General features: G+C 47.2%; 1 protein-coding gene across 2 annotated transcripts; it reads right to left on the bottom strand.

Annotated features, from left to right (window-relative positions):
• Positions 1–7,551: 7,551 nt before the first annotated feature.
• Positions 7,552–25,303, bottom strand: DENND2D (DENN domain containing 2D). 2 transcript variants are annotated; one of them, XM_064372723.1, is made up of 13 exons: positions 21,713–24,484; positions 20,601–20,704; positions 19,830–20,005; positions 18,833–18,945; positions 18,152–18,221; positions 17,384–17,461; positions 16,092–16,232; positions 14,761–14,909; positions 12,316–12,493; positions 9,560–9,601; positions 9,065–9,149; positions 8,483–8,722; positions 7,552–8,054 (listed from the first exon to the last, which is right to left on the bottom strand). In XM_064372723.1, the coding sequence occupies exons 2-13, from the start codon at positions 20,665–20,667 to the stop codon at positions 7,978–7,980; spliced, it is 1,416 nt and encodes a 471-aa protein (XP_064228793.1). In that variant the 5' UTR covers positions 20,668–20,704; positions 21,713–24,484; the 3' UTR covers positions 7,552–7,977. The 2 variants fall into 2 exon arrangements, with proteins under 2 accessions (XP_064228793.1, XP_012323558.1); XM_012468135.2 differs by lacking the exons at positions 20,601–20,704; positions 21,713–24,484 and adding an exon at positions 25,022–25,303.
• Positions 25,304–25,764: the final 461 nt, after the last annotated feature.

The raw sequence follows: 25,764 nt of genomic DNA, 5'->3' as shown, positions 1-25,764 counted from the left end.
CATTGTTGTGATATGTCTTGTGACCTTTCTATTTTGTAGAAACTTTTTTTATTTTTTAATATATATATATATATATGTGTGTGTGTGTGTGTATATATATATATGTATGTGTGTATATATATACATATATATAAAATTGCATTTTAGGTTCTGGGGTACATGTAAAGAACATGCAGGATTGTTGCATGGCACTGTGGTTTGCTGCCTCTCTCCCCATCACCTATATCTGGCATTTCTCCCCATGTTATCCCTCCCCAACTCCCTACCCCGACTGTCCCTCCCTTAGTACCCCCCACAACAGACCTCAGTGTGTGATGCTCCCCTCCCTGTGTTCATGTGTTCTCATTGTTCAACACCCGCCTATGAGTGAAAACATGCAGTGTTTGATTCTCTGTCCCTGTGTCAGTTTGCTGAGAATGATGGTTTCCAGGTTCATCCATGTCCCTACAAAGGACACGAACTCATTGTTTTTTATGGCTGCATGGTATTCCATGGTGTATATGTGCCACATTTTCCCTGTCCAGTCTAACATCAATGGGCATTTGGGTTGTTTCCAAGTCTTTGCTACTATAAACAGTGCTGCAGTGTACATATGTGTGCATGTGTCCCTTTTTTTTTTATTGCATTTTAGGTTTTGGGGTACATGTGAAGGACATGCAAGATTGTTGCATAGGTACACACATGGCAGTGTGATTTGCTGCCTTCCTCCCCATCACCTATATGGCATTTCTCACCATGCTATCTCTCCCCAACTCCCCACTGCCCGCTGTCCCTCCCCTATTTCCCCCCGACAGACCCCAGTGTGTGATGCTCCCCTCCCTGTGTCCATGTGTTCTCATTGTTCATCACTCACCTATGAGTGAGAACATGTGGTGTTTGATTTTCTATTCATATGTCCTTATAATAGAACGATTTATAATCCTTTGGATATATACCCAGTAATGAGATTGCTGGGTCAAATGGAATTTCTATTTCTAGATCCTTGAGGAAGCGCCACACTGTCTTCCACAATGGTTGAACTAGTTTACACTCCCAGCAACAGTGTAAAAGTGTTCCTATTTCTCCGCATCCTCTCCAGCATCTGTTGTCTCCAGATTTTTTAATGATCGCCATTCTAAGAATGCTTGTGATTTCTGCACATTGATTTTGTATCCTGAGATTTTGCTGAAGTTGCTTATCAGTTTAAGGAGATTTTGGGCTGAGACAATGGGGTCTTCTAAATATACAATCATGTCGTCTGCAAATACAGACAATTTGACTTCCTCCTTTCCTAATTGAATACCCTTTATTTCTTTTTCTTGCCTGATTGTTCTGGTTAGAACTTCCAATACTATATTGAATAGGAGTGGTGAGAGAGGACATCCTTGTCTAGTGCCGGATTTCAAAGGGAATGCTTCCAGTTTTTGCCCATTCAGTATGATATTGGCTGTGGGTTTGTTGTAAATAGCTTTTATTAGTTTGAGGTACATTCCATCGATACCTAGTTTATTGAGAGTTTTTAGCATAAAGCGCTGTTGAATTTTGTCGAAGGCCTTCTCTGCATCTATTGAGATAATCATGTGGTTTTTGTCTTTGGTTCTGTTTATGTGGTGAGTTACATTTATAGATTTGTGTATGTTGAACCAGCCTTGCATCCCGGGATGAAGCCTACTTGATCGTGATGAATAAGCTTTTTGATGTGCTGTTGCAATTGGTTTGCAAGTATTTTATTGAAGATTTTTGCATCTATGTTCATCATAGATATTCGCCTGAAGTTTTCTTTTCTTGTTGAATCTCCGCCAGGTTTTGGTATCAGGATGATGTTCATGTCATAAAAAGATTTGGGGAGGATTCCCTCTTTTTTGGATTGTTTGGAATAGTTTCAGAAGGAGTGGTACCAGCTCCTCTTTGTATGTCTGGTAGAATTCAGCCGTGAACCCATCTGGACCTGGAGTATTTTTGGTTGGTAAGCTGTTAATTGCTGTCTCAACTTCAGCCCTTGTTATTGGTCTACTCAGGGTTGCTTGAGAGAGAGTGTAAGTGTCCAGGAATTTATCCATTTCTTCCACATTTACTGATTTATGTGCATAGAGTTGTTTGTAGTAATCTCTGATGGTGGTTTGTATTTCTGTGGTGATATCCCCTTTTTCGTTTTTTATTGCATCTATTTGATTATTCTCTCTTCTCTTTTATTAATTTGGCTAGTGGTCTATTTTGTTGATCTTTTCAAAAAACCAGCTCCTGGATTTGTTGATTTTTGAAGGTTTTTTGTGTCTCTCTCTCTCTCCTTCAGTTCTGCTCTGATCTTAGTTATTTCTTGTCTTCTGCTAGCTTTTCAGTTTTTTTGATCTTGCTCCTCTAGCTCTTTCAATTTTGACAATAGGGTGTCGATTTTGGATCTTTCTTTGCTTCTCATGTGGGCATTTATTGCTATAAATTTTCCTCTAGACATTGCTTTAAATGTGTCCCAGAGATTCTGGTACGTTGCGTCTTCGTTCTCATTGGTTTCAAAGAACATCTTTATTTCTGCCTTCATTTCATTGTTTATCCAGTCAACATTCAAGAGCTAGTTGTTCAGTTTCCATGAAGTTGTACAGTTCTGAGTTGGTTTCTGAATTCTGAGTTCTAATTTGATTGCACTGTGGTCTGAGAGACTTATGATTTCCGTTCTTTTGTATTTGCTGAGGAGTGATTTACTTCCAATTATGTGGTCAATTTTAGAGTAGGTGTGTTGTGGTGCTGAGAAGAATGTATATTCTGTGGATTTGGGATGGAGAGTTCTGTAAATGTCTGTTAGGTTTGCTTGGTCTAGGTCTGAGTTCAAGTCCTGTATATCCTTGTTAATTTTCTGTCTCCTTGATCTGTCTAATATTGACAGTGGAGTGTTAAAGCCTCCCACTATTATTGTGTGGGAGTCTAAGTCTCTTTGTAAGTCATTAAGAACTTGCTTTATGTATCTGGGTGCTCCTGTATTGGGCGCGTATATATTTAGGATCGTTAGTTCTTCTTGTTGCATTGATCCTTTTACCATTATGTAATGCCCTTCTTTGTCTCTTTTGATCTTTGTTAGTTTAAAGTCTATTTTATCAGAGACTAGGATTGCAATGCCTGCTTTTTTTGCTCTCCATTTGCTTGGTAGATCTTCCTCCATCCCTTTATGTTGAGCCTATGTGTATCCCTGCATGTGAGATGGGTTTCCTGGATACAGCACACTGATGGGTTTTGACTTCTTATCCAATTTGCCAGTCTGTGTCTTTTGATTGGGGCATTTAGCCCATTTACATTTAGGGTTAATATTTTTATGTGTGAATTTGATCCTGCCATGTTGATGCTAGCTGATTGTTTTGCCCGTTAGTTGACGCAGTTTCATCATTGTGTCGATGCTCTTTACTATTTGATACGTTTTTGGAGTGGCTGGTACTGGTTGTTCCTTTCTATGTTTAGTGCTTCTTTCAGGAGCTCTTGTAAAGCAGGCCTGGTGGTGATGAAATCTCTGAGTACTTGCTTGTTCATAAAGGATTTTATTTCTCCTTCACTTATGAAGCTTAGTTTGGCTATATAGAATTCTAGGTTTAAAGTTCTTTTCTTTAAGGATGTTGAATATTGGCCCTACTCTCTTCTGGCTTGTAGGGTTTCTGCTGAGAGATCACTGTGAGTCTGATGGGCTTCTCTTTGTGAGTAAACCCGACTTTTTTCTCTGGCTGCCCTTAGCATTTTTTCCTTCATTTCAACCTTGGTGAATCTGACAATTATGTGCCTTGGGGTTGCTCTTCTTGAGGAATATCTTTGTGGTGGTCTCTGTATTTCCTGGATTTGAATGTTGGCCTGCCTTGCTAAATTGGGGAAGTTTTCCTGGATAATATCCTGAAGAGTGTTTTCCAACTTGGATTCATTCTCTCCATCACATTCAGGTATACCTATCAAATGTAGATTAGATCTTTTCACATAATCCCATATTTCTTGGAGGCTTTGTTCATTTCTTTTTACTTTTTTCTCTAATATTGCCTTCTTGTTTTATTTCATTGAGTTGATCTTCAATCTCTGATATCCTTTCTTCTGCTTGGTCGATTTGGCTATTGAAACTTGTGTATGCTTCAAGAAGTTCTCCTGTTGTTTTTCAGCTCCATCAATTCATTTATATTCCTCTCTAAGTTGTTTATTCTCGTTAGCATTTTGTCAAACCTTTTTTCAAGGTTCTTAGTTTCTTTGCATTGTGTTAGAACATGATCTGTTGACTCACAGAAGTTTGTTATTACTTATCTTCTGAAGCCTGTTTCTGTCAATTCATCAGACTCATTCTCCAGCCTTGTTCCCTTCCTGGTGAAGAGTTGTGATCCCTTATAGGAGGAGAGGCATTCTGGTGTTGGGTATTTTCATCCTTTTTGTGCTGGTTTCTTCCCATCTTTGTGGATTTATCTACCTGTGGTCTTTGTGGTTGGTGACTTTCAGATGGGGTCTCTGAGTGGATGTCCTTTTTGTTGCTGATGAAGTTATTTCTGTTTCTTAGTTTTCCTTCTAACAGGCCCCCTGCTGTAGGACTGCTGGAGGTCCACTCCAGACCCTGCTTGCCTGGGGATCACCTGCAGCGGCTGCAGAACAGTAAGGGTAGCTGCCAGTTTCTTCTTCTGTTATCTTTGTCCCAGAAGGATACCCGCCAGATGTCAGCCTGAGCTCTCCTTTAAGAGGGGTCTCTTTGGTTATACGGGGGTCGGGGATCTGCTGGAGGAGACAGTCTGTCCCTTATGGGAGCTCAAGTGCTGAGCTATGAGCTCTGTTGTCCTGTTCAGAGCTGCTGGGCAGGTATGTTTAAGTCTGCTGCAGCAAAACTCATAACCGCCTTTTTTTCCCAGGTGCTCTGTCCCGGGAAGGTGGGGCTTTATTATAAGTTCCTGTCATTCTGCTGCCTTTTTTCAGAGATGCCCTGCCCAGTGACGAGGTAACCTAGTCACAGTCTGCCAGCAGAGGCGTTGCTGAGCTACCGTGGGCTCTGCCCAACTGCTGTGTGAACTTCCTTGCAGTTTTGTTTATAGGGGTATAGTTGGAACTGCCTCAGTAATGGCGGTCTGCCTCAGTAATGGCAGACTGTCTCTGTAATGGTGGACTGCCTCAGTAATGGCAGACGCCCTTCCCCCCACAGAGCTGGACTGTCCCGGGTCCAGCTATGCTTGCTGTGAAACTCAATCCAGAGTGTTTCAGATTGCTGGTCTTTGTGGGGGTGGGACCAGCCAAGCCAGATAGATCACCTGGCTCCATTTCAGCCCCTTTTTTTCAGTTGAATAGGCGACTCTGTCTCCTAGGCGTTCCAGTTGCCAGTTGAAACAGCTCCTGGAATTGTGTGAGTTTTTATGCGGGGACCCGCTGCGCTGGCTGAAACAGCTGCACTGGAGACTCGTGGCCCTTTTCCGCCTGGGAATCTCCTGGTCTGTGGGCAGTAAAATTCGTTTGGAAATGCAGTGATCACTCACCCTCTGCATTTTCACCAGAAACTACAATCCAGAGCTGTTCCTATTCAGCCATCTTGGATCCAGAACCAAAACTTAAACTTTTAAAAGAAGAACTATGTTCATCTTTCCTGTCAATGGGTTTTTTGTGTTACAGTCTTCACTTATGTGATTGTCAGTCACTTAGAAATCTCAACCCCTTCCCCTAAATTTTCAGCAAGTGCCTCGGCCTCTCTAAGGGTTCACTTTGTACCCTGTTTTTCTGGCACCCTCCTTTTTGGGTATCTGGACTATAGTTTGAAATGGGAACCAGATATATTTCCATTGTATATAGATAATTCAGTTGCTTGAATAAGAGGGACACAGGAGAAAAGATTTAAACTATTGGCTAAAATGAGGTGTCTTATTATTGATTTTCCTCTATATCCTGTTCCATAGTAGGAATAAACAGTAGCTACACCATCTTACATCGCAACCAGAGTGCTGCTTGCATGCACTTTTAATGATTCCATCAGTCCCATGTAGATTGGATTAGCAAGGAGAGGTAAACCTTTAATTTGTTGGCCAGACTATAGTGGGAAATGAAGGTCTGTCATTACCTTTCCTTGCTAGTAATTGCTCTAGCATCTGGGATAGAGAAATACATACAGGAAAATGTTAGGGCAGATCAAACATTGAAAGCTAGGATAAAGCAGGACAGAGAAGGAAAGATGATTCTACTTGTTTGGCACAGTTACATCAGTTGTCTTACTGACACATCAAGTATTATCTATAGTGGAAATTGAGGCCTGGAGAGACTAAATGGCATGCCAGTGTCAGTTGCTATTTTTTCAGAACAAAAATTAGAATCCAAATCTGAATCCTGGTGCAGTGTTCTCTCCTATACTATACTGGGCTTGAGTGGTCTAAAGCTGTAAAGCAAGATGTTAAGGGCTAATTGAAATGTGTATATTCTCCCAGATTCTTTTTCAGCATAGATGGAATCTGAAAAGCACTCAGATATTTAGTGTGTGTATCCTTCATCCCTAAATACACCATTAGCATCAGATCAAGGGTACATTTGTAGTAAACCTCAGCAAACCTTATCTGAAGAACCTTTTAAGAAAGTACAGATTTCCAGGTCCTATCACTAGAGATGATTCAGTATATTTGGGATGAGGCATAAGAGAGTATTTTCACAAGATTCTCAGGATTCCAGTTCCTGTTCTGAAACGTTTGGAGTTACAACTATATTTAGGCACCACTACCATAAACTACCAAAAAAGATGTAATTCCTAGAAGCTGTGAAGAATAGCAATGTAGCTCAGGATGGTGTGTGGACAGTGGGACATCTGCCACCTGCAGTAGGTCTCTGTGCTCCCAAAAGCAAATTACCTTGACTTTAACTTCAGTTTGTCTTGTTCCATCCTCCAGAAACTTTTGTGTTCTTTGTACGGAATTCAGGAACTTCTGAGGGCCAGACTCAAATACATTAAAAAGGTGGAATTTTTGAAAATAAGATTCATCTTAAAAAGCTTCCCAATGCTTGAGTAGAAACTATCAGTGGAGGTATCAAGGGAGGAGAGACTAGGTGACCGCTAAACTCCTTCAGACTCTTAAAATTACAATTATTTTCTCAAAGGGGAAGAACATCAGTGCAGAGATCCCTTCACTTTTAGCTAAAGAACTGTGCTACTCAAAGATCAGTTGGAGGTAGGATATCTAAGACTGAAGGTAAAGGACTAGTGCAAACTGAAAGTGATAGGGAAACAGACCTACTTATGGAAGCCATGTAGTGTTCTTCACTGGCTGCTTTTGACTGAAATTCCTATCCTCAAATTCTAAACTGAAGCTGCTTCCCTTTAGTGAGCAGCCTCTCCTCCCAGGATTCTGGAAAGCACACCTGACTCCAAACGTAGGACTCTGATGCCCTGTGTCCAGTGCTGCTGCTGCTGCTTTTACCAATCTTTACCCTTCCTGTTAAAAGAAGTGGAGCTGCTGTGTCCCCCATGATTCTGTTACTCCAAACATGTCCCCAGGTTTAGGACCACCATGGCCAGGTCCTCCACTTCTAGTCCACTTGATTCTTATATGTATTGCCTTATTTACCTGGTTCTCCACCCATAGTAAAAGCCAAAGACGCACATAAACATAAGATTTTCCTCTTTACTCATCCTTACATGTCCATAGACTTCTTTATGTGGAGAGGCTGAGCCTTTCAACCACAAAGTGTGTTCTCTGTTGAAGATGTTATAATGATGGGAGAGGGCAGTTGCAGCAGCTTCTAACCAAGTATATACAATACCTGTACTACTGTTTCCTACTCTGTGTCACCTCTGCAAAAAATGCAGCTCTGAGCCCAGTTCTGTGAGCATGGTGTCAGAGCCCTCCAAAGTCCCAAGAAATTGATACCAGCGATCCAAATCTCAGACACGAGTTTTAAGCAATACCTGGATGTCAAGACTTAAATTGAGGTTATGGATTGGCGGACTGAGAGCTTTGCTGATCCTGCCACACTGGCAGGGGCTGAAGTCCAGAACTGGCGTGTAGCTCTAGTCATTCTTGTTCACCACAGCTCTTATTTCACAGTTTTTTCTCTTGGTTTCTTCTGCTTCTTCTGTTCCTCATATTCAAGTATTTTCTGTTGGAAATAGCCTGTGGGTTCAGATACAGGTGTTAGAGGCATCTAATCTGGTCAAGCAGACTATAATGAGCTCAGGAATAAGGATCAGAAATATCCTGTGTGCTCCCCATACTCCCATCCCTGACGGGATATCTCTGCCCTCACAAGCTTCTGGAGATCCATTAAGTTTGGTCCAAAGAGGAGCCCATAAACAGAGAGTACTTAGCAGAAATTAGCTGTAGACTAAAACAGAGGAAAGGGCTCAGTCCTGTCGGCTAATGAGTAAAGCAGCTTCCACAAAATGGCAGCCCATTAGACTTTTTCTTAGGTTTCAGGTTGTCATTTCAACTCCACTAATAAAAGTCTACCTACAGCTATTTTGTGGGTTTCTAAAGAGAACTGTTCTTTCCTCCGCCTCCTCTTTATCCTAGAGGTAACCCTCTCTGGGCTTAGAGTGTACCTGCAGGAGGATTCTTGCTCTTCTCGGCTTCCTGGATGAAAAGTGAGAAGAGCTGTGTCTTCACAAACTTCTTCACAAATCGGCGTTTGGTCTTGGAGGTCAGAGCTTTACAGAAGGATCGCTCTTGGAAGTGGCCTTGCCCATTTGCCTCCCGCTTGATATAGGAAGCATAATGGCCCACAGTCTTGACAAAGAACTGCACAAAAGGACCTGAAACATGCTCGTTGATTTGTTCTGCAGCTGCAAGAGACATGAAGGCCATCTCAGAGGGTAGCAGAAGGATGAAATTACCAAAACTCACCTCCAAGCATGGCTTTCTTGCAGGCTGAAAGCTGGGGAAAGCTGTAAGAGGTCTGGGTATGGGTTCTCTGCCATTGCTGAAATGGGAGTCTGGATTTGGGTTCTCTGCCATTGCTTAGGAAAGAATACAATCCCATATTCAGATTTGCCCTAGGTTGTAGGTCTCTAGGGCTGCTCTAAAACTGCTGAGTGAGTTCATTTTAGTTCTAGAAGGGAATGATTGAGAATCATGCCCTTGCACTCCCTGGAGAGACCCAAAATAAGAGGGACCCGAGGACTTACTCTTTAACTCATTGGTCCCCTGACCAAGAGAGTCTAAGATGTCTTCCTGAAGCTTTGGTGGCAGGATGTCTTTTTCATCACCAACCTAGAAGGACAGAACTCAGAGGTCAAACAGGAAGAAGTGTGGAGTGAAGGGAGTTGGCAGAAAAGCATGAGGAGGTCATGAATTCTACACCCCTACTCCACCCACAAATAGCCACATAGGACAGAAATAACAGAAGCTGTTTCTTGGCCTTCAGTTTGACTCTCAACATTAGCGAGGGATCCTCTCCATCCCCATGGTACTTGATTTATATCCCTTGCTTGAAAGGCACAATCACTGATTGTCTTACAGTGAGGTCATCTGTGTTTATGTCCATGGGCTCCTTGAGAGAGATGTGGTCTTTTTAGCACAGATTCTCACTCAACAAAGAAATTAATGTTTGTTGAAATAAGTGAAACTAGAGTGGTAGAGTTGGTGATGGGCCTGCGGGGGATCTGAACCCAGACACTTACCGACATTAAGAAGGTTCCTTTACAAAGATTGACCAACAGGACCTGAAATAAACATAGAATGGCTTTCTCTGGTCCCCTTTCTTCATAGACCTCCAGAGGATTTACCGTCTCGATTTCTGCCTGTGGCTGTACCTTTCAGCCCAGTTAGCAACAAAATCAATATCTTCAATTCTCATTACCTGTCTAGCATTCTCCTTTGTCACCATTCCCCTCTAGAAATCTCGGTTCCCTTCCTGGGAAAGGGGTGTGGGTGTTTGTTGGAAGGGAGTAGGAGAAGCAACTAAGGTAGACAGGGAATACAAGATGGAGAAATCACAGCCAGTCACTCCTTTAATAAATCATGAACTTCAGAACCTGCTTCTACATGGAGCATTTAGTACATTGCACACATAAGTGCTTTACACCTTTGATCTCAATCAACAGTCCTGTGAGGTAGACACCATCTCCATTTTGAAGATGAGGAAATGGACCCAAAGAAGCCGCCCGAGGTCATACTATACTGCTAGTAGAAGAACCAATTTTTTTCCAAGCCTAGACTGATACTCTTGAGACTGCATTCCTCTCTCTACATTTCCCCTTCAACTCCATGCTCTCTGGGACAGAGACCAACATCCTTCTTTTTTTTCATGCTTGCAACAACTTGTGTACAATTTTCTATTAGAAAAACTCCCTCAGAGCTTTGGGCCTTCCAGCAGGAAACAGCAAAGGAAGGAAATGAGCCCAGGATCAACAGAAAGAGGGAAGGAAAGGAAGTGAGGAGACCATGTGTCTACAGTCCTCAGGTGAGATAAGCACCGGGCTGGAACTTGGGGACCTCAGTTTTAGCACTGGCTCCGTCACTGCCCAGGGAGCCTTTAGTCTAGACCAGAGATTACAAATAGGCATCCCACTGGCTGATTCCAACCAGCAGATCTGTTTCTTTGATCCTCACATTATTTTTAAATAATTGAATTGGTTTCCAATATTTAAACTGGACTATCTCACATAAAACTTGGATTTGGGGCCTCTCCTGAAAAGTCAGGAGATCTAACTCTGGTCCACATTTCTAAAGGGCAACACTCAGATGGAACTGAGTAGCACCTGTCTGTTTTGGGCAGGACGTGTTCTCACCAGTTTACCGTAATTACCCAACTCCTGTGTTAGTTATTTAAATGACTGCTGGGCCTTTCTTTTCCATTTGTGACCCTTGGTCTTGACAATAGAGAGAATGATCCCTCCATTGTGCTGTCTTCCAAATACAAGGAAAGAGAGAGTGGAAAGTATGCCAAAAAATAGGGCATGCTCTGTAATTATCTGTTGTCAGGGGAGAAAAGTTGAACTAGTCCAGGCCTGAAACCACTTGTATACATAGGCTCAGATGCCTTCATGAAGGGAAGGCTGTTCCTCTGAGGGATTGGGAGGAAAGTGTATAAATAGTTTTTCAAGATTGTTCCCAGAAATCTTTCCAGTATTTGGGGATATTGTCTGTGGAGTAATCCCTTACCAAAAACCAGAGTCTGAGTGGCCATCAGGAGAGGAGTTACAGCTTCCAGTGAGTTGGAGCTGCAGAGTCAGGAAGTTTCATAACTTCTGGGGTTGGCACATTTAAATGTTTACTGCTAAACATGGGGCTAATACTCTATCCCAGTTAGTCACAAGGCTAAGGCTGGTTCAAAGGGCATGTGTACTCAGCAGTCCTAAGGAAGGACAAGAGGGCTGGTGGCACAAAGAAGGGAAACAGCCTACTTTACTTCTCAGCAATAGTTTCTATAGGAGGGGATTTGGTTTTAGCTGTGCTAGGTTCCACTGTTGTCTATGTGGCCTTGGATAAGTCTCTGGAACTAAGTTATCTCTCATGTAAATGGGAAATCCTTCATGCCTCTTTAGTAGCTGACTTTGAGACTCCTACTCTCCCCTTAGTAGGCTCTAGTGAGTCAATGTTTATAGCCAGGACAGACATTCCCAAGTCCCTCTTCTGGCTTCAGATATAATAGCATGCTATCTTTTCAAAGTCCCTACTGACAACTCTAAAGCACATGTTTTGAGTTATTTTTCCAACACTGGGGGTAGATTTATGCTTTTAGTACCCGCTTTCACAACTGAGTCCTCTGGCGTGTCTGGGGCACTGCCAAGACATAAGAAGCTAACAAAATCAAAGAGGATTTAGACCTATATCCTCATTAACCAACCTTAGCTCTGAGCTACTCAGAAAGTTGACTTGCTGCAAAAACCTGCATTTTCAAGACCCATAGTTTGCCAGGGGGCGATGTTAGCTCACTTCCAAGGAATTCAAATACATTCCAGTGGGGTGTGTGTTGTATAGACCAGCTGTGTCATCTATTTGGATGAGATGGAACACCCCAGTGACTGCTCAATAAGGCCAGCTGGCATAGAACAGTCTGATGACCCCTGAATAAGCTATCCACTGCCCCTTAAGCCTAAAGGGAAATCCTTCAGAAGGGAGCCTGCATTTATTGAGCATCAACCGTGTATCAGGTGGTAGGTTAGGATACAGAAACTAAAGAAAGAGGTGTCACTACACTGCAAGATCATGCAGACACAGGAGGGTGGGCACATGGGCCCTACAGCCCTACACAGGTGGTTTCCCCAGAATCCTTAAGAACTGAATACTGTTATCACAATTTTAAGATGAGAAAGCTCAGGCTTAAAGAGGTAAGGTAACTTGCCCCTAATCATGCAGCTGTAAGCAGCAAAGCTGGGATCTGAATCCCAATCTGCCTGGCTCCAAATCGCACACTCTTCTTGCCATATCATACCTCTTCCATAGGGCTATCCATGACCTCCTGCTGGAAGCGCATTTGTACTCCAACCATGAAGGGGGTGGGGCAGCAGACGGTGGCCAGAAGGCTCTCAGGGACAACAGGGATGTAGGTGTGTGCCCAGCTGAAGGGGTAGAGCAGTGCAGCGGCAGCATGGATGCACTGAGACAGGGTGCTAGGACAGAGCACAGAGGACGAGAGTCAGGGGGCCCCTACACCTCCATGCTACACACCCCTCATCACCCAACACCACCAGCAGCTACAGCAGTGCTGCCCGCGCCCGTGGCAGAAAGGCAAGTCTGGGGACCATGCTGGACACAGAGCTTGAATGTACATTGCTGGAAGGGAGGGACAGAAACTAGAGAGGCTGAGGCTCCACTATCAAGAGTGGGCCTTGATTTGATCCTTCTTTTCCCAGTTAGTCTTCTCAACTTACTATTGGCCAAAAATAAAAGTGACTCCAAAGAGAAGAGGGAAGAAGAGTTGCTTTCATTCAAGCAGATAATTGATTGAGCCCCTAGGATGTGGATACCTGGAAGAGTAAGACACTGACCCTGCTTTTAAGGAATTCAGTGTAGTTAAGAGACAAACATGTAAGCATTGGGGGCCCAGCAGAGAGGCAAAGTACATTGCCTTTTTAAATAAAAGCCTTTTTAAGTAAAAGTAAAAGCCTTTTTACCTCCCTATGGCTATCCACCCTCATCCCCAGCCTTTGCCCTACACACCCCGCTCTGGGCACTCAAGGTTATTAGAGATTACCAGGTTGCTGCCTGAGTAGCTTGGGAAATTCCCAGGTTCTAGGAACCTCTGCCCAGCAGTTCCTGCATGGAAAGTCCCACAAAGGTGGCTCCTCAAGACTTTGCAGTGCAACATCCCTCTCACGCCTGCCCAAGTCACAGCTTGGCCCTACTCCTCATGCCACCACACACACACACAACCCCACTCTGTCTTCTCTTTTCTCTGCTGGCTTTCGTGGCTGTTCTTTACTGCAGCCAAATTGCTTCAAAGTCAAGGCCAATAAAAGCACAGATGCGGGAATCCTTGTTTCAGTTCATGGTTTCAAGCTAGCACTTCCTGAATTAGCAAACTTGAGTCCCTGAGAGGCCAGCCAAGGCCTAGACTGACTGGAAGTCCCCTCCCTATCTGAGCTTCGGAGAGCTGAAAAACTCAGTGTGGGAAGGAAGTAGGGAGTGGTAGGATTTCCCTAAAGAAAGTAAACGTCTGAGAGGTAAATCCTGCCAACCTCCACTTCCCAAACACTGATTTGAGGAGGCAAGGCAGAATCCCAGCTCTAGTCACACAGGCACTTCTGGTTTCCATTCAGGGCTGGGAGTGAAAGAGCTATTTCCAAAGCAAAAGATGATGCCACTCCCTTCAAGGATTACCTACAACTAGTTCCTTTTTGGTCATCACCCATTTTTACAGAATCTTCAACACAGAGACCCCACTGCTTGCCCAAGTTTCCTCTCTGGAACCCAGGACATTCAGCTGACCCTGTGATTTCTACTGACTCCCTAACATCCTTTTCTTCTTCCAGAAACGATAAAAGCAGGGTTGTCAACCTAAAATCATTGGTTTTCTCCCTTCCCAGATATGAATAGAAAGTCCACCCCTACCCCTACTGTTTTATGACTTTTCATTCTCCATTCTATTACATCTCCCCATGATGTCCTTCTCAGACTTGAAGCCCCTAAGAGGTAGAGACCCTGATACAACAGTACCCTGCTTCCAATAACACTGGGATATACTCAACTGAACTGAAGAATAGCAGCTGGCACAAAGCAACACGTGCTCGGCAGGGTGTTAGGTACCTAATGTGCATTTTTTCATTTAATCCTCACCACAACCTGATGAGGTCATCGCAATCATTATTTCCATTTTTAAGAAGTTAACAAACTAACTTAAAGGGAACCTCATAGCTAAAAGTAGAAGAACTGGATTTAAACCTCCGAATTCTGCTGATTTCAATCCCTATGCTTTCAACCACTATGTAATTCTGCATCCCCTTCAGGTGAAGGACCATGTCTTGTTTGTTTCTTCCCAACGCTTGGCATCTGGCAAACAGGTGACACACAATGTTTGTTAAATGAGTATCTACCTCCTCCCCTGTTCTCCACCCTCCCTCAGCCTTGCAAGGGCAGAACCATGTCTGCATCCACCCTAACTGGTCCCATCTGGGCTGTCCCAGGAAAACTTCCTGTCTTTCTCCCAGCTAAGTCAGGAACATTCCTCAGGCCCAGGAAGCAGTCCTGCATGGAGGCAGAGGCAGTGGGGGTGATTCAAAACGACTGTTTCTCTTGGTTTAAAGTACAAGGACCTGGACACACGGGGGTGGGCACATGGGCCCTACAGCCCAGTTTTTCCTTGGAGAACCTCCAGTCTGTTCCCTTGAATCCAGGGATACTGGGCAGTTCAGGTGAGCAATTCGGGGGCTCGGCCCACCTGAGACCTTCAGCCAGGAAGATGATTTTTCTCTCCAGCACAGCAGAGGCAAAGATCTGAAGTATCTGCTCAAAACTGAGACAGTGCAATAAAGAACTAAAATCCACATGTTCTAGGTGGGAGTCCAGGGGCCGTGTCAGTGAAATGAACTGTGGGGAAAGCAGAGAGAGAGCAGGTGTCACTACATTGCAAGATCATGCAGACCCCAGAGTGCTGGGCCTCTACCAGCCTCTATTCCTTCTCCCCCAAGGAGTGAATATGACCTTGTCTCTCTTTCCCCTGCTAATGGGCTGGAGGACAGCTCTGATGTAATCTCAAGTATGGCCCATAAGGTCCTGCACCCTCCCTCGCTTGCCTCCCTGAGCACACACTCCTCTCTCACTGCACTTCACCACATGGGCTTCTGTTCTGAGCAATCCCTTCTTTCCTGCCTGCAGCCTTCACAGTGTGGGCCCTCCTCCTGCACTGCTCTGATCCCTTCATTCTCATCCTCTTTCAGGTCACAGAAGGCCCATCTTGGCCATGTGATACTTTCCTATCTTCTTCTCATGTAGCACCCTGGTTTTTCTTTCACCACAGTTACATAACTTTTAATTCAATATGCACTGGTGTGTTTATTTAACATCTACGTTCTCCACTGGACTTACATTTCCAAAAGGTCAGGGTCCACATTCATTTTGGTCACCATTGTATTCCCAGAAAAATAGTATAGCTTGGCACACAGCAAGCATTCAGTACTTTTTTTTTTTTTTGAGAAAGTGAAAACTTCTAGCCTCTCCCTTTATTTTCCTGTGGGGAAGCCAAGGTTCAAAGGGGTACACAGATTATTCAGAGTTCCAGGAGTCAGGACTGGAATTCTTAGAACAGTGTTCTACCTGCTGCCTCGGTGTGTTTGGTGCCTTAAAACAATAGCATTCCCCTGTGCATGGGCGGATACTCGGAAGTGGGGACGGATCATAAGAAACGGGCAGATGGCGGGTGTAAGGTGGAGACAGGACAAACAAAGGGGAATGGTGTGGGGGTGGGGGCAAGTGGCAGTCTAGTGGCTGGGGGAAAAGTCCTTTATAGCACCAGAAGCCTCCACTTACATGGTTTATTATTATAAATAAAAGTCTTGGTGGCTTGAGCAGTAACTAAGTGCTTGTGGGTATCAAGTTAGGATCAGAAAATTTGCGTTTGATTTCAGCTTTGTCCATTCTAACCAGTCCCAGTCCCTGTCTGGCTCATTTTCTCTGTACTTTAACCAGGTTAATAGTGCAACAGTGGGGAGAGGTGCCACAGATGCCTACCCTCTCCAGCTAGAGAAGGTCTCACCCATTTTGCTAACCCACCTCAGTGCCTGAGTCGGGGATGAAGCTCTTGAGAGTGACAGTCTTCCCAGGAGCAGGGAAAGCTGCCTCTCGGAGGCCCTGCATGAACGGGTAGATGACAGCCATGGAGATCTGATGTCTCTTCTCCACTTCATCCAGGATCTGCAGGGAAAAGAAAAGAACCATGGGAGGCATGGCTCAAAGGGACACTGCTGGGCAGGTGGCCAAGACTCTATGTGCCCCTAAGCATCATAATGTTCTTACACTGGTTCAGCTGATCCTCATGTATCTTTTAGGGCTTTCCAAAAACTGGTCCTCTCCCTCCCTGGCAGAGACTGGGCTCATGCTAAATAATCTGTGGTTTATCTCCCACATGAGACTGCTTTTATCCAGCTTCCTTCCTTTTATTCTCTCTCTCTACCAATCCATAGTCTTCTCCTCTTCTAACACCAACATAAAAGTATCTCCCTGGGAAGCCATCCCAGAGTAAACTCATCACCCATGATGGTACCATGTCCACTCACGCTGGTTGGAGCAGCAGCCAAGAAGCCTAAGCCTCTTGGTACCACTCTGTCCTCCAACTCCCGCTGTAGATTCCCAGGATCAGAGACTGCCTCCATCCCTAGGAACACTGCACAAAGGAATGCTCTGCCCCAGCAAAACTGACAGAGTTCCCTCCCCGCCTCCTCCAAAGGTCCTGCTGGGAGCAGAGTATAATGAAGTCATTTCTGGCCACCAACAGATGGCATGGCCCCCATGGATTCTGCTTAAATCCTGACTCAGATGCACTGGTACTCAAATTAGCTCCAGCAGAAGAAGTCCTGGGGACCTCAACTGTTCTTCTACCCTTGAAGGAGTCAGAATGGGTCTTATAACTACCTCATATTTGTCTAGTGCTCTGCCTTTTATAAAAAGTCTTCTCATACATCACCTCATTTAAGCCTCACATCAACCAGCAAGATAGGAAGATGAAAGATTATTATATCCATTTGACAGATGAGGAAATTGAACCTCAGGGTAGAAGGCGTTTGAGTTTCTTCCCCTTGTCCTACTTCAACTACTTTCTTACTTGGCTAGAGTGGGAACAGTGGCTATCTCTGCAAGGAATCCAGTCCCCTAGATTCAATTTCCACTTTTCTCTTAAGTGCATGCCCCTTTGCCTCAGTTTCCCCAAGTGTGCTTTAATGCTGACTCTGGCTATGGGAGAAGAGCTCCACTAAGGGCTTAGGTTGCGCAGGCAGGACTGGCAGTCAGAGAGAGCCCGGAAGATGGACAGGACTAACAGGCCCTGAGGAATCCTGTTCCACCCCTACCTTGGAGAACAAGCCGAAGCAGCCAATGCAGCTGATGATGCAGTACACTTGGGGTAGGCGAGGGCCAGGTCCGGCAGGCTGGGAAGGGACAGAGAGGCTCCTTCAGTGCCGCAGCCTCCCCAAGGGCTTCTCCCAACTGGGTCTGAAGGAGTACAAGGCTGAGGGCTGGGGAGGGGGTATGTATGGTGAATGGTGGGTGCAGCAGGGAGGTCAGAGTAGCCACCAAGGTCAAAGGAAGAAATCCTTGAGGGTACTGGGTGTGTTGGTGGGCAAGTGCTGCTGCCTTCAGTGCCAACACAATTTGGGGTCAGCAAAGAGAGGGAGCAAGTGTGCCTTAGAGATGAAGAAACGGCTAAGGAGGAAGGCACTGTAAAGGTGACTTTGGGAATCCTCCTGAGACCTAAGATTTGAAACTAATTGTCCAAATCCCAGCCTCTGCTCTGGGAGGCTCCAGGGGCCAAGGTACGCGGGCTTGGATAGAGCAGGGAGAGAGCGGAGTCAGTTGGAACCTCTCACAAAGAAGAGAGTTATTGAAAGCCAGGAGGAACACAGACCAGAGCCTAACCAGCAGGGGGAGAAAGGGCATCAGGTCCTCGTGCTTGTGGAGCTGCAGAGGGAGCACTAGCATGGCAGCAGGTCCTGGGCTGTGCTCTCTCTACAACCAGTGCTGCCAACAAGACTGGACTTCTGCAGCTCTGGCTTGAGCAAGCCCAGCTGTGGAGCTGAGCAGGCTTCAGAAAGGAAGGGGCAGTTCTAAGCTGCACAGACCAAGAGGCGCCTGCAGTATCCAATCTTTCTGCTCCCATCCACATTGGTCAGAACGAAGGAGAAGGTCTCCCTAAGAAAGAGCAGACAAGCCTTGATTTGCATTTTTCACCAGATTCTGAAACAGGAAAGTGGTCAGCATTAGAGGAGCTGATTAATCATAGGAGTCAAGTTAATCAGGCTCTAGACAGAACATCTCATTTAATTCACAAAACAACTCTTTGAGGTAGCTTCAGTTATTATTCCCACTTTAAAGATGAAGGAACTGAGGCTCTGAGAGGCTATTTCTAATTCAAGGTCACTCAACTCATAAATGGTGATGTCAAAGCTCCAGCAGCTGAATTCCAGGTATTATGCTAGAAGGGCCTTTGCTATTGCCTTCTTAGAGGCCAACTGCCTTCTGCTAAGCCCAGCTTGGACCAGCAGCAGAGTCAAAAGCAGCAACTATTGTTTCTAGGACAGGTGGGAGATTCTGGCTCTCTGGGAAGAAGGGACTGATCAAACTGATAGCTAATAACCCTGGACTTGAGGAACCCCAGGCCAGATGTTTACAAACAAATCAATTCCACTCCCAGACTGAAAAATCAACAAATGACAGCAGTGAGGGAGGCTACAGGAGCCACAGAACTCACACTTGTTCCTCCTCCCCAAATCCAATACCCTTGCCCAGGGCTGAGCAATTACCTGGGATACTCAGTGAGTGATGCCCACTCATTACCATCTGGGAAGCAGAACAAGGGGATAGCTTTGAGCAGCCGCTCCTCCTCCTCCTGCTGACCCCGAAGCAAGTTCTCCCGCTGTTAGGAAAAGGAAAAGACAAGTGGATATGAAGCTGGGGGCAGAGATAAGGAGGAGAGGGCTTGAGAGGTGGTGGGCTTCCTTTGAGGCTCTAAAGCAGTCTGGGGATAAGCTTCTTCACTAGCATAGGGATGAAGGGTGCATTTGCCCATCACTCTGCAGTTTGCATTCTGGGTCTGGTTGGAACGACTCCAAAGCTGAAACAGCCCCTCCTGGGTCAACTCGACATAAGCTTGAGTTCGACCTCAGTATCTTGAGGATCTACGTAAGAAGGGGACAGGGCCATGTTGAATACAGAAATGCCCTGAAATGGCCCCTGGGAGGACAACATCAGAGAGGTACCACATCAGAGAAGAGAAGCGGCCAGCTCAGTGGCACACCTGCTAATGAGAAGGGTTAATGAGGATTCCCACCCCTTCACCTGGTGTAGGATCAGACAAGGAGTCTGATGCTTGGGCTCAGGCTGAAGGCTGTGCCTGCCCACCAGTTACATGCCTGCCCCACTCTCTCCTTCCCACACATTCCAGAGTGGGGACTCCTTCTAGAAGGTCTGGCAGAAGGTAAGCTTATCTACAGAGAAGGGTGACTGAAAATGGGATCTGGAAGACCTATGATGTCCCCTAAAAGGCAAACTATCTAGCCCAGTTTCCCTGCTAGGAAGCTTAGGTCAGTCCCTCACAAAGAAGTTAGACCTAGATTCTGCAGGTGATAACAGAACTGGGGCTGTGCTAAGAAGGAAGTGGAGAGCAGCGAGCTCGGAGCTCAGGGAGGCTCTAGGCTCAAGCCCCACTAGGGTGAAGAGAAGGAGGTAGAACGCCCATGCCTACCACCTTCTAAACATCCCAGTCCTCTGGCTACCCCTGCCCCCTCCCTCAGTCCTTACCTTAGGAAATTGGTAGGTGATTATGGGCTCGTAATCATCCCCTGAACGCTTTTTTCTTAGAGAAACCACAAGAAGGTATTCAAAGAAGTGCTGTCCCCCAGCAAAGTTGGGCAGAGAGGGCTCCTGGGCCCTTTCTGGTTCCTTTAAAGCTTCCCTCGAATTGTCCTGGGGCGGTCCTGAAACCGAGACACCAGAGCCCATTTAGTATAATATCATTGATCCATTCCTGGAGTGGAGTCTGTGAGAATCTGAGTGACCTCCACACCTCAAGGCCGCCTTGCCAATGCCGAGATACCTGGACACTGGCCAGCACAACCAGACACTCAGGATCAGGGCCAAATGGGCAGTTTCCACACCTGCTCTGGGAGACTTGAAACCATGGGAAGCCAAGAGGAGGAAAGAAACCACCGATGCAGAAGCCACGGAAATATGCTAGGGAGGCCACGAGAAGGCCAAGGCCCCAGGGTACCACAGAGACTGCCTAGCCTGTTGGATGCCCCGGCAGTCCTGGCACAATATGCCCTGAGAGTTTAGTTCATACTAGGTGAATAAGAACAGGCCCAAGGGGCATGTGACTGTGACCACATTAGTCCCACAGAGGGCATGACCAGTCTTAAAAACCAGCAGAGGAAGCCTCCTGGCCCAGTCACATGGGGAACCATGTGGAGGCCAAGATATAAAGGAAGAGGAGGAAGATGCATTTCAAAGAAGAAACAGTCCCGCCTAAGAGGGTCACCTCAAAAACAAGGAAGTGGGCAGTCCAGTCCTGACCTGCTCTGGGGCGAAGCAGTCGATGTCGGAGGAGCCTGAACGCCCGGCCTACCACTTGTCCTTCCATCGCTGGACCTTCAGGGCAGAGCAGACTCCCCTGTCCCCTAACACAGAAAGACTGGTGACAGAAAGTCTGAGAAAGGGGCTGCTGCTTCGGTCTCCTGCCACAACTCTGTGAAGCTAAGCCATGCGCTGTTTTCCAGAGAGGGGAGAGCAGTTTCCATCCTGTGCACCCAGTGGTTGAGCAAGAAGGATGTGACAGAACCCAGGAAGGCAGCAGAAGCCAGCACCAAGACAGTCAGCATCCTGGCACTGCAGCACAGATCTCGGCTCCTCCCAAGGGCCCCAGGGTGTGGTGAGAGAAAAGGTCATGAGCAAACACCTCTGGCTGAAAGTAGCCAGAAAGGCCTGACTAGTTCTGGGCTAAGGGTTTTGAATCTGGGCTGCAGATTGTGCACAGAGTTTATTTACAGCCTCAGAACAGTGGGTAGTGCTTGATAGCATCAGACTACGGGCACTGGAAACTGGCCGGTCTCAGGATAGAGATCCTATATCCCCATCACTTGGATTGCTGACCTTTCACTTCTCAACTTGGTCAATGGAAGTCAAAAACCCCAGCAAGGCCACCTGCTGAGTCCTAGAACTTCCAAGACTTCCTGACCTAGAGCACATGGCCAAACACTCTCTGCAGCCAGGATGCCACTGTCCTCCCCTGATTAAGATAAATAGACTTGGCCTAATAATTAACCAAATATATTAACTCTTCCAACAAAAGAAGTAGTTCTGGAAATCAATACCCAATAGCCTCCTTTTCTGATGGTGCGGGACAGAGTAAAGCCCATCTCTAAGCCGAGAGTTCTTGATATTTTGGAAATGGCTACACTGGTAAATTTCACCCCCTGCAATACATCCTGTGGGCTAAGGCAGAGAGTTCTGTCACTGGCATTTGTTCCAGGGCTCCAGCAGAGTCCCTCTTCCCAAATAGGAAGCACTGACTCAGGAGACTGTCCCCAGCCTAAGGTAGGAGACTGATTGCACCAGCAGCCTGAGGGTGATTCTGTGGCAGTGGAAAGCATCCGGGTGATCTCCACCCAACCCCTATTGCTGCTCACCCTTCCTCCCAGTCAGGTCAGGTCAGCTGTTCTGCCCAAGCTACAGACGGAGCTGCTAGCCCACTGCTGTGTCTGGAGACTAGGGAAGAGAGAAAGAATAGCAAAAAATCACCTCGGATACTCATAGAAACCCCTGAATTAGTAAATGCACGGGGAAAGAGGGAAGGACTTTTGCCAGGAAGCTGCCTTAAAGGGAAAGCAGGAGGCAAAAGGACCCTCTGGGACCACTCCTTTTAGAATGAGCAGCCAGGCCGGATGCCAGGCACGGTGGCTTATGCCTATAATCCTAGCACTTTGGGAAGCCGAGGCAGGTGGAAAACCTGAGGTCAGGAGTTCGAGACCAGCCTGGCTAAAATGGCGAAACCCCATCTCTACTAAAAATACAAAAATTAGCCAGGCGTGGTAGCAGGCACCTGTAATCCCAGCTACTTGGGAGGCTGAGGCAGGAGAATCACTTGAACCCAGGGGATGGAGGCTGCAGTGAGCCAAGGTCATGCCACATCACTCCAGCCTGGGGAAAAAAAAGAAGAAGAAGAAAAAGAAGAAGCCCTCTGAAAGAGAATGGGGTGCTGGGATAGGGTAAACAGATGCTTTGCTCCTAAGGGTTCTAGAACTGGCTTCTGTGGGACTAGTAAAAGCCAGGACTCATTGCCAAGCTCATTTACAGTAAATAAGGGTGTTCAAATGCTTTAATGGGTGAGAAGAGTGAACCAGAACACTTGGAGCTGGCACCACACCTTACCTGCAAGCTGCACAGACTTGTTGCACAATCCTTACCACCTTTCTGAGAAACAAGCATCTTCCTGATACAGATGGGGAAACTGAGGCATAAAGTAATTCAAAAGCTATTAAACTTGGCAGGATTTGTCGGGGTGGGAATTAGGAAAGCTCCCTATCCACGCTTCTGCCTTCTGGCTGCATCTCTTAGGCTATCCCACAGAGATTTTCAAAGGACAGTGAGAAACAGAATCTTATCACTGATCATTCCAGATTCTAAGGAAATTGTGCCTTTCCCTAAATCCTTTGGGCTGCATTTTCAGTTCATTGTCTTCTGCTTTATTACGAGAGCCAAGAGAATAGCAAAATTAAGAAATCATTGACAAAAGAAAGTAATTAGACTTTGGGGATAAGGCCTAAGAAATGCAGCAAAACACTGTTTTCTCCCCTTTCAAAAGGGGTTATCAACAGGAGAGAAAAGCGTAAGAGAAAACTAACACACATCAAACTCCTATGTTTCATATAAGGCATCTCATTTAATCTCCAGTGCCCTAGAAAGGAATTATTATCCCGAGTTTTAGTTGAGGAGGGAGCCACCCTTTCTAGGGAAATCAGGAATCTGGTCACACTTGTTCCTCCACCAGAAAGCCTCTCCCACAGGCACCTGACTGAAGTCCCAGATCTGACTAGAATATAGGTGAGGGGACCTTCTGAAATATAGGTGAGGGGACCTCCAGAATATTTGCTGGAACCTTGATCTGGGAAGCTGGTCCATCCCTTCCAGCTCAGCTGCTCTCAGCCCAGGACCACTACCACATCACTCTTCGTCACCAGGGTAATTACACACTCACACACACACACCCTCCCTCCCTCCTAATATACAACTGTCACCAGGGTAATTACACACGCACGCACACACACACACACACACACCCTCCCTCCCTCCTAATATACAATTGTCACCAGGGTAATTACACACACACACACACACACACACACACACACAACCTCCCTCCCTCCTAATATACAACTGCCCTAGGGCCAGAAAGTCAGAGGAAGGGGAGAATCCCCAGGCAGATGGAGGCTGATATGGAAGATGAAGAGGGCACACGCTCCTGGCCCAACAAGTGTTAAGCTTCAGTTCTTACAGTTCCTCAGTATCGGGAAGCTCCTCCAGACACAATCATCGACCTCGTGTTGGGGTAGGGGTGGGTGGGAACAACTGGAATGTCTCCTCTGGGCTGCAGGGGGCAGACCCCTTTCATTCACACAGATGTCCCAGGGTCTGGGAAGATCAGGACAGACCAGGCCAGTGCTCTCCAGAGAAGAGACAATGTCAGCCTCATCCTGCCTTCTGCTCCCGCCACTGCATGGTCCCAGCCCTCTGCCCCAACCTGTGGTCTCTGACCTCTCCCAGATGGAATGGCCAGATATTGGAGATCTGTGTCTAGAGAGGACACTGCAAATGGGGAAGGGGCAGGGTGTGTCAGGAGGAATTTGAACAGGACTAAGAGCAGATTACTCAGAACTCAGAGGTCACTGCAGTTCAAAGAAGGGAGGACTGACCTCACTCCCTTGGGTCCCCCCGCCAAGTCCCTCTGTGGCTTGGGTTAAGAGAGGGGCTCACGCGGCCTCCTGGCATGCCAATGTTGGAAGGGGCGGGTGGTCTGGGAATGCCCCCTGCTCACTTTCTAATCCACTCTTTGCTCCTCAGAAGGTGGGACCTCTGAGCCAAGTACCTTAGGGTCGTGGCTGCTTAGCCATAGGACTGGCTGGTGGCAAACCACACAAATATTTGCTGAATAAATGAATAAATGAATGAATTTCTAACTGCCCTCCTCCCGAACCCCAGGGCTCTGCTAAGAAAGAAAAGAAGCTGCTTCTTTAGTTGACTTCTAATTTAATCCCCACAATCCTGGACAGGGGAATTACATCCATTTCACTGTTGCGGAGCCGAGAGAAAAGGAAGGGGGTGCCCTGTCTGAGCTACGCGCTGGAAAGCAGCAGCTGTGCAGGTTCCACCGCAGCTCCGCTGGAGGCCGCACTCGGAGGAGCACCTGGCCGTGGGGGGTGGGGGTGGTAACGTCATTGGGGAGACTCGTGTTAGTGGCCGGTGGCTATCTGAGGGGCAGGGGCGCTGACTCGGAGGAACTGGGCAAAGGCCACGGCGGAGTACCAGGGCAGCGAGGTGGCGCGGGGCGGCGGGCACGCCGGGGGCTGAGGCGGTGCCTCCGGGAGGGCACCACTACCCGGGCGCTTTCAGGCACACTGCGGTTGCACCACAAGCTTCCTGGATGGAAGAACACGTGGCCCCGGGGCCCCACAACGGTTTCCTGTGTCCCACCGCCTCCTCCTCGCCCCTGCAGGCCTGGCCCGACCGCCGTTTCCCGCCCCCGCCCCCACCTGGCCCTCTCCCTTCTTCCCGCGCTCTCTCCCGCTCACCTGCCCCCGCGCAGCTTCCTGAGTCCCCCTCCAGCTGCTCCCGGATCTCGACGCCCGGTGCCGCCCTCTCCCGGGCCCCCGCCGCCAGCCCTAGACCCGGCTCCCCGGTGCCCACGCCGTCCCCTCGCGCTCTCCCCGGCCGGCACTAACCCCCAGAGCCGCGCTTCAGTCTCAGGCTGGCTCGAAGGCGGCGGCCGAGCCCATCCATGGCCCCTGGAGTGCCCGGCGCCCGCTCCCAGCTCCGCGCTGGCCCCGCCCCCCTATCCTTGACCTCCGCGGGTCCGACACTTTCACTTTCACGCGGGGGGAGGCCGAGGGAACAGGTTCGGGCGGCGCGGCGCACCTTCCGGGCTCCGGCCCAACCTCCGGGCGCACCTGGGCGGGCCCGCTCTGCCCTCGCCCTGGGCAGGGCGCCGTGGGGTGGCAGAGGGCGCTCGACGCGCGTCCGGGACGGGGCGGCGCCACCTCGTTCCCACCCTCCGTGGGGCTCCCGGGGAGGCTTCACTTACCTAACCCCCCACAGCCTGCAAACGCGCGTGTCCTGGCTGAAGTCACCGTCTTCCAGGTGGCTCCAAACTAATCCCAAAAGGACAGAGTTTTCAGTCCTCACACCTTTCCAACCCCTCCACACCTCCTCCTGCAACTGCTTTAGCCTCTCGGCCATATCCAGGTCTCTTGTCCTTTTTATCCTCTCACTCGCGGGGTTCCTGAGGAGGAACTGGAGATGTGGATTAGGGACCTGACCCTGCCTTCCATTCAAACTTGTCCTTGGGCAGACCAGCAAAATGGGGGTAACCCTGCCATTCCACAGAAATGTGAAAGTTCAGGAATAGAAGATTTTTTGTAAGTTGTTACATAATACAAATTTAAGGGACTATTATTGTCGTAATTGT

Source organism: Aotus nancymaae, unplaced genomic scaffold (assembly GCF_030222135.1).
Source record: "Aotus nancymaae isolate 86718 unplaced genomic scaffold, 86718_ANA_hifiasm-v0.15.2.pri h1tg000007l, whole genome shotgun sequence".
In the NCBI taxonomy this organism is placed as follows: Eukaryota; Metazoa; Chordata; class Mammalia; order Primates; family Aotidae; genus Aotus; species Aotus nancymaae.
Note: the sequence above shows the minus strand (reverse complement) of the source record. Positions and strands in the feature narration are given on the sequence as shown.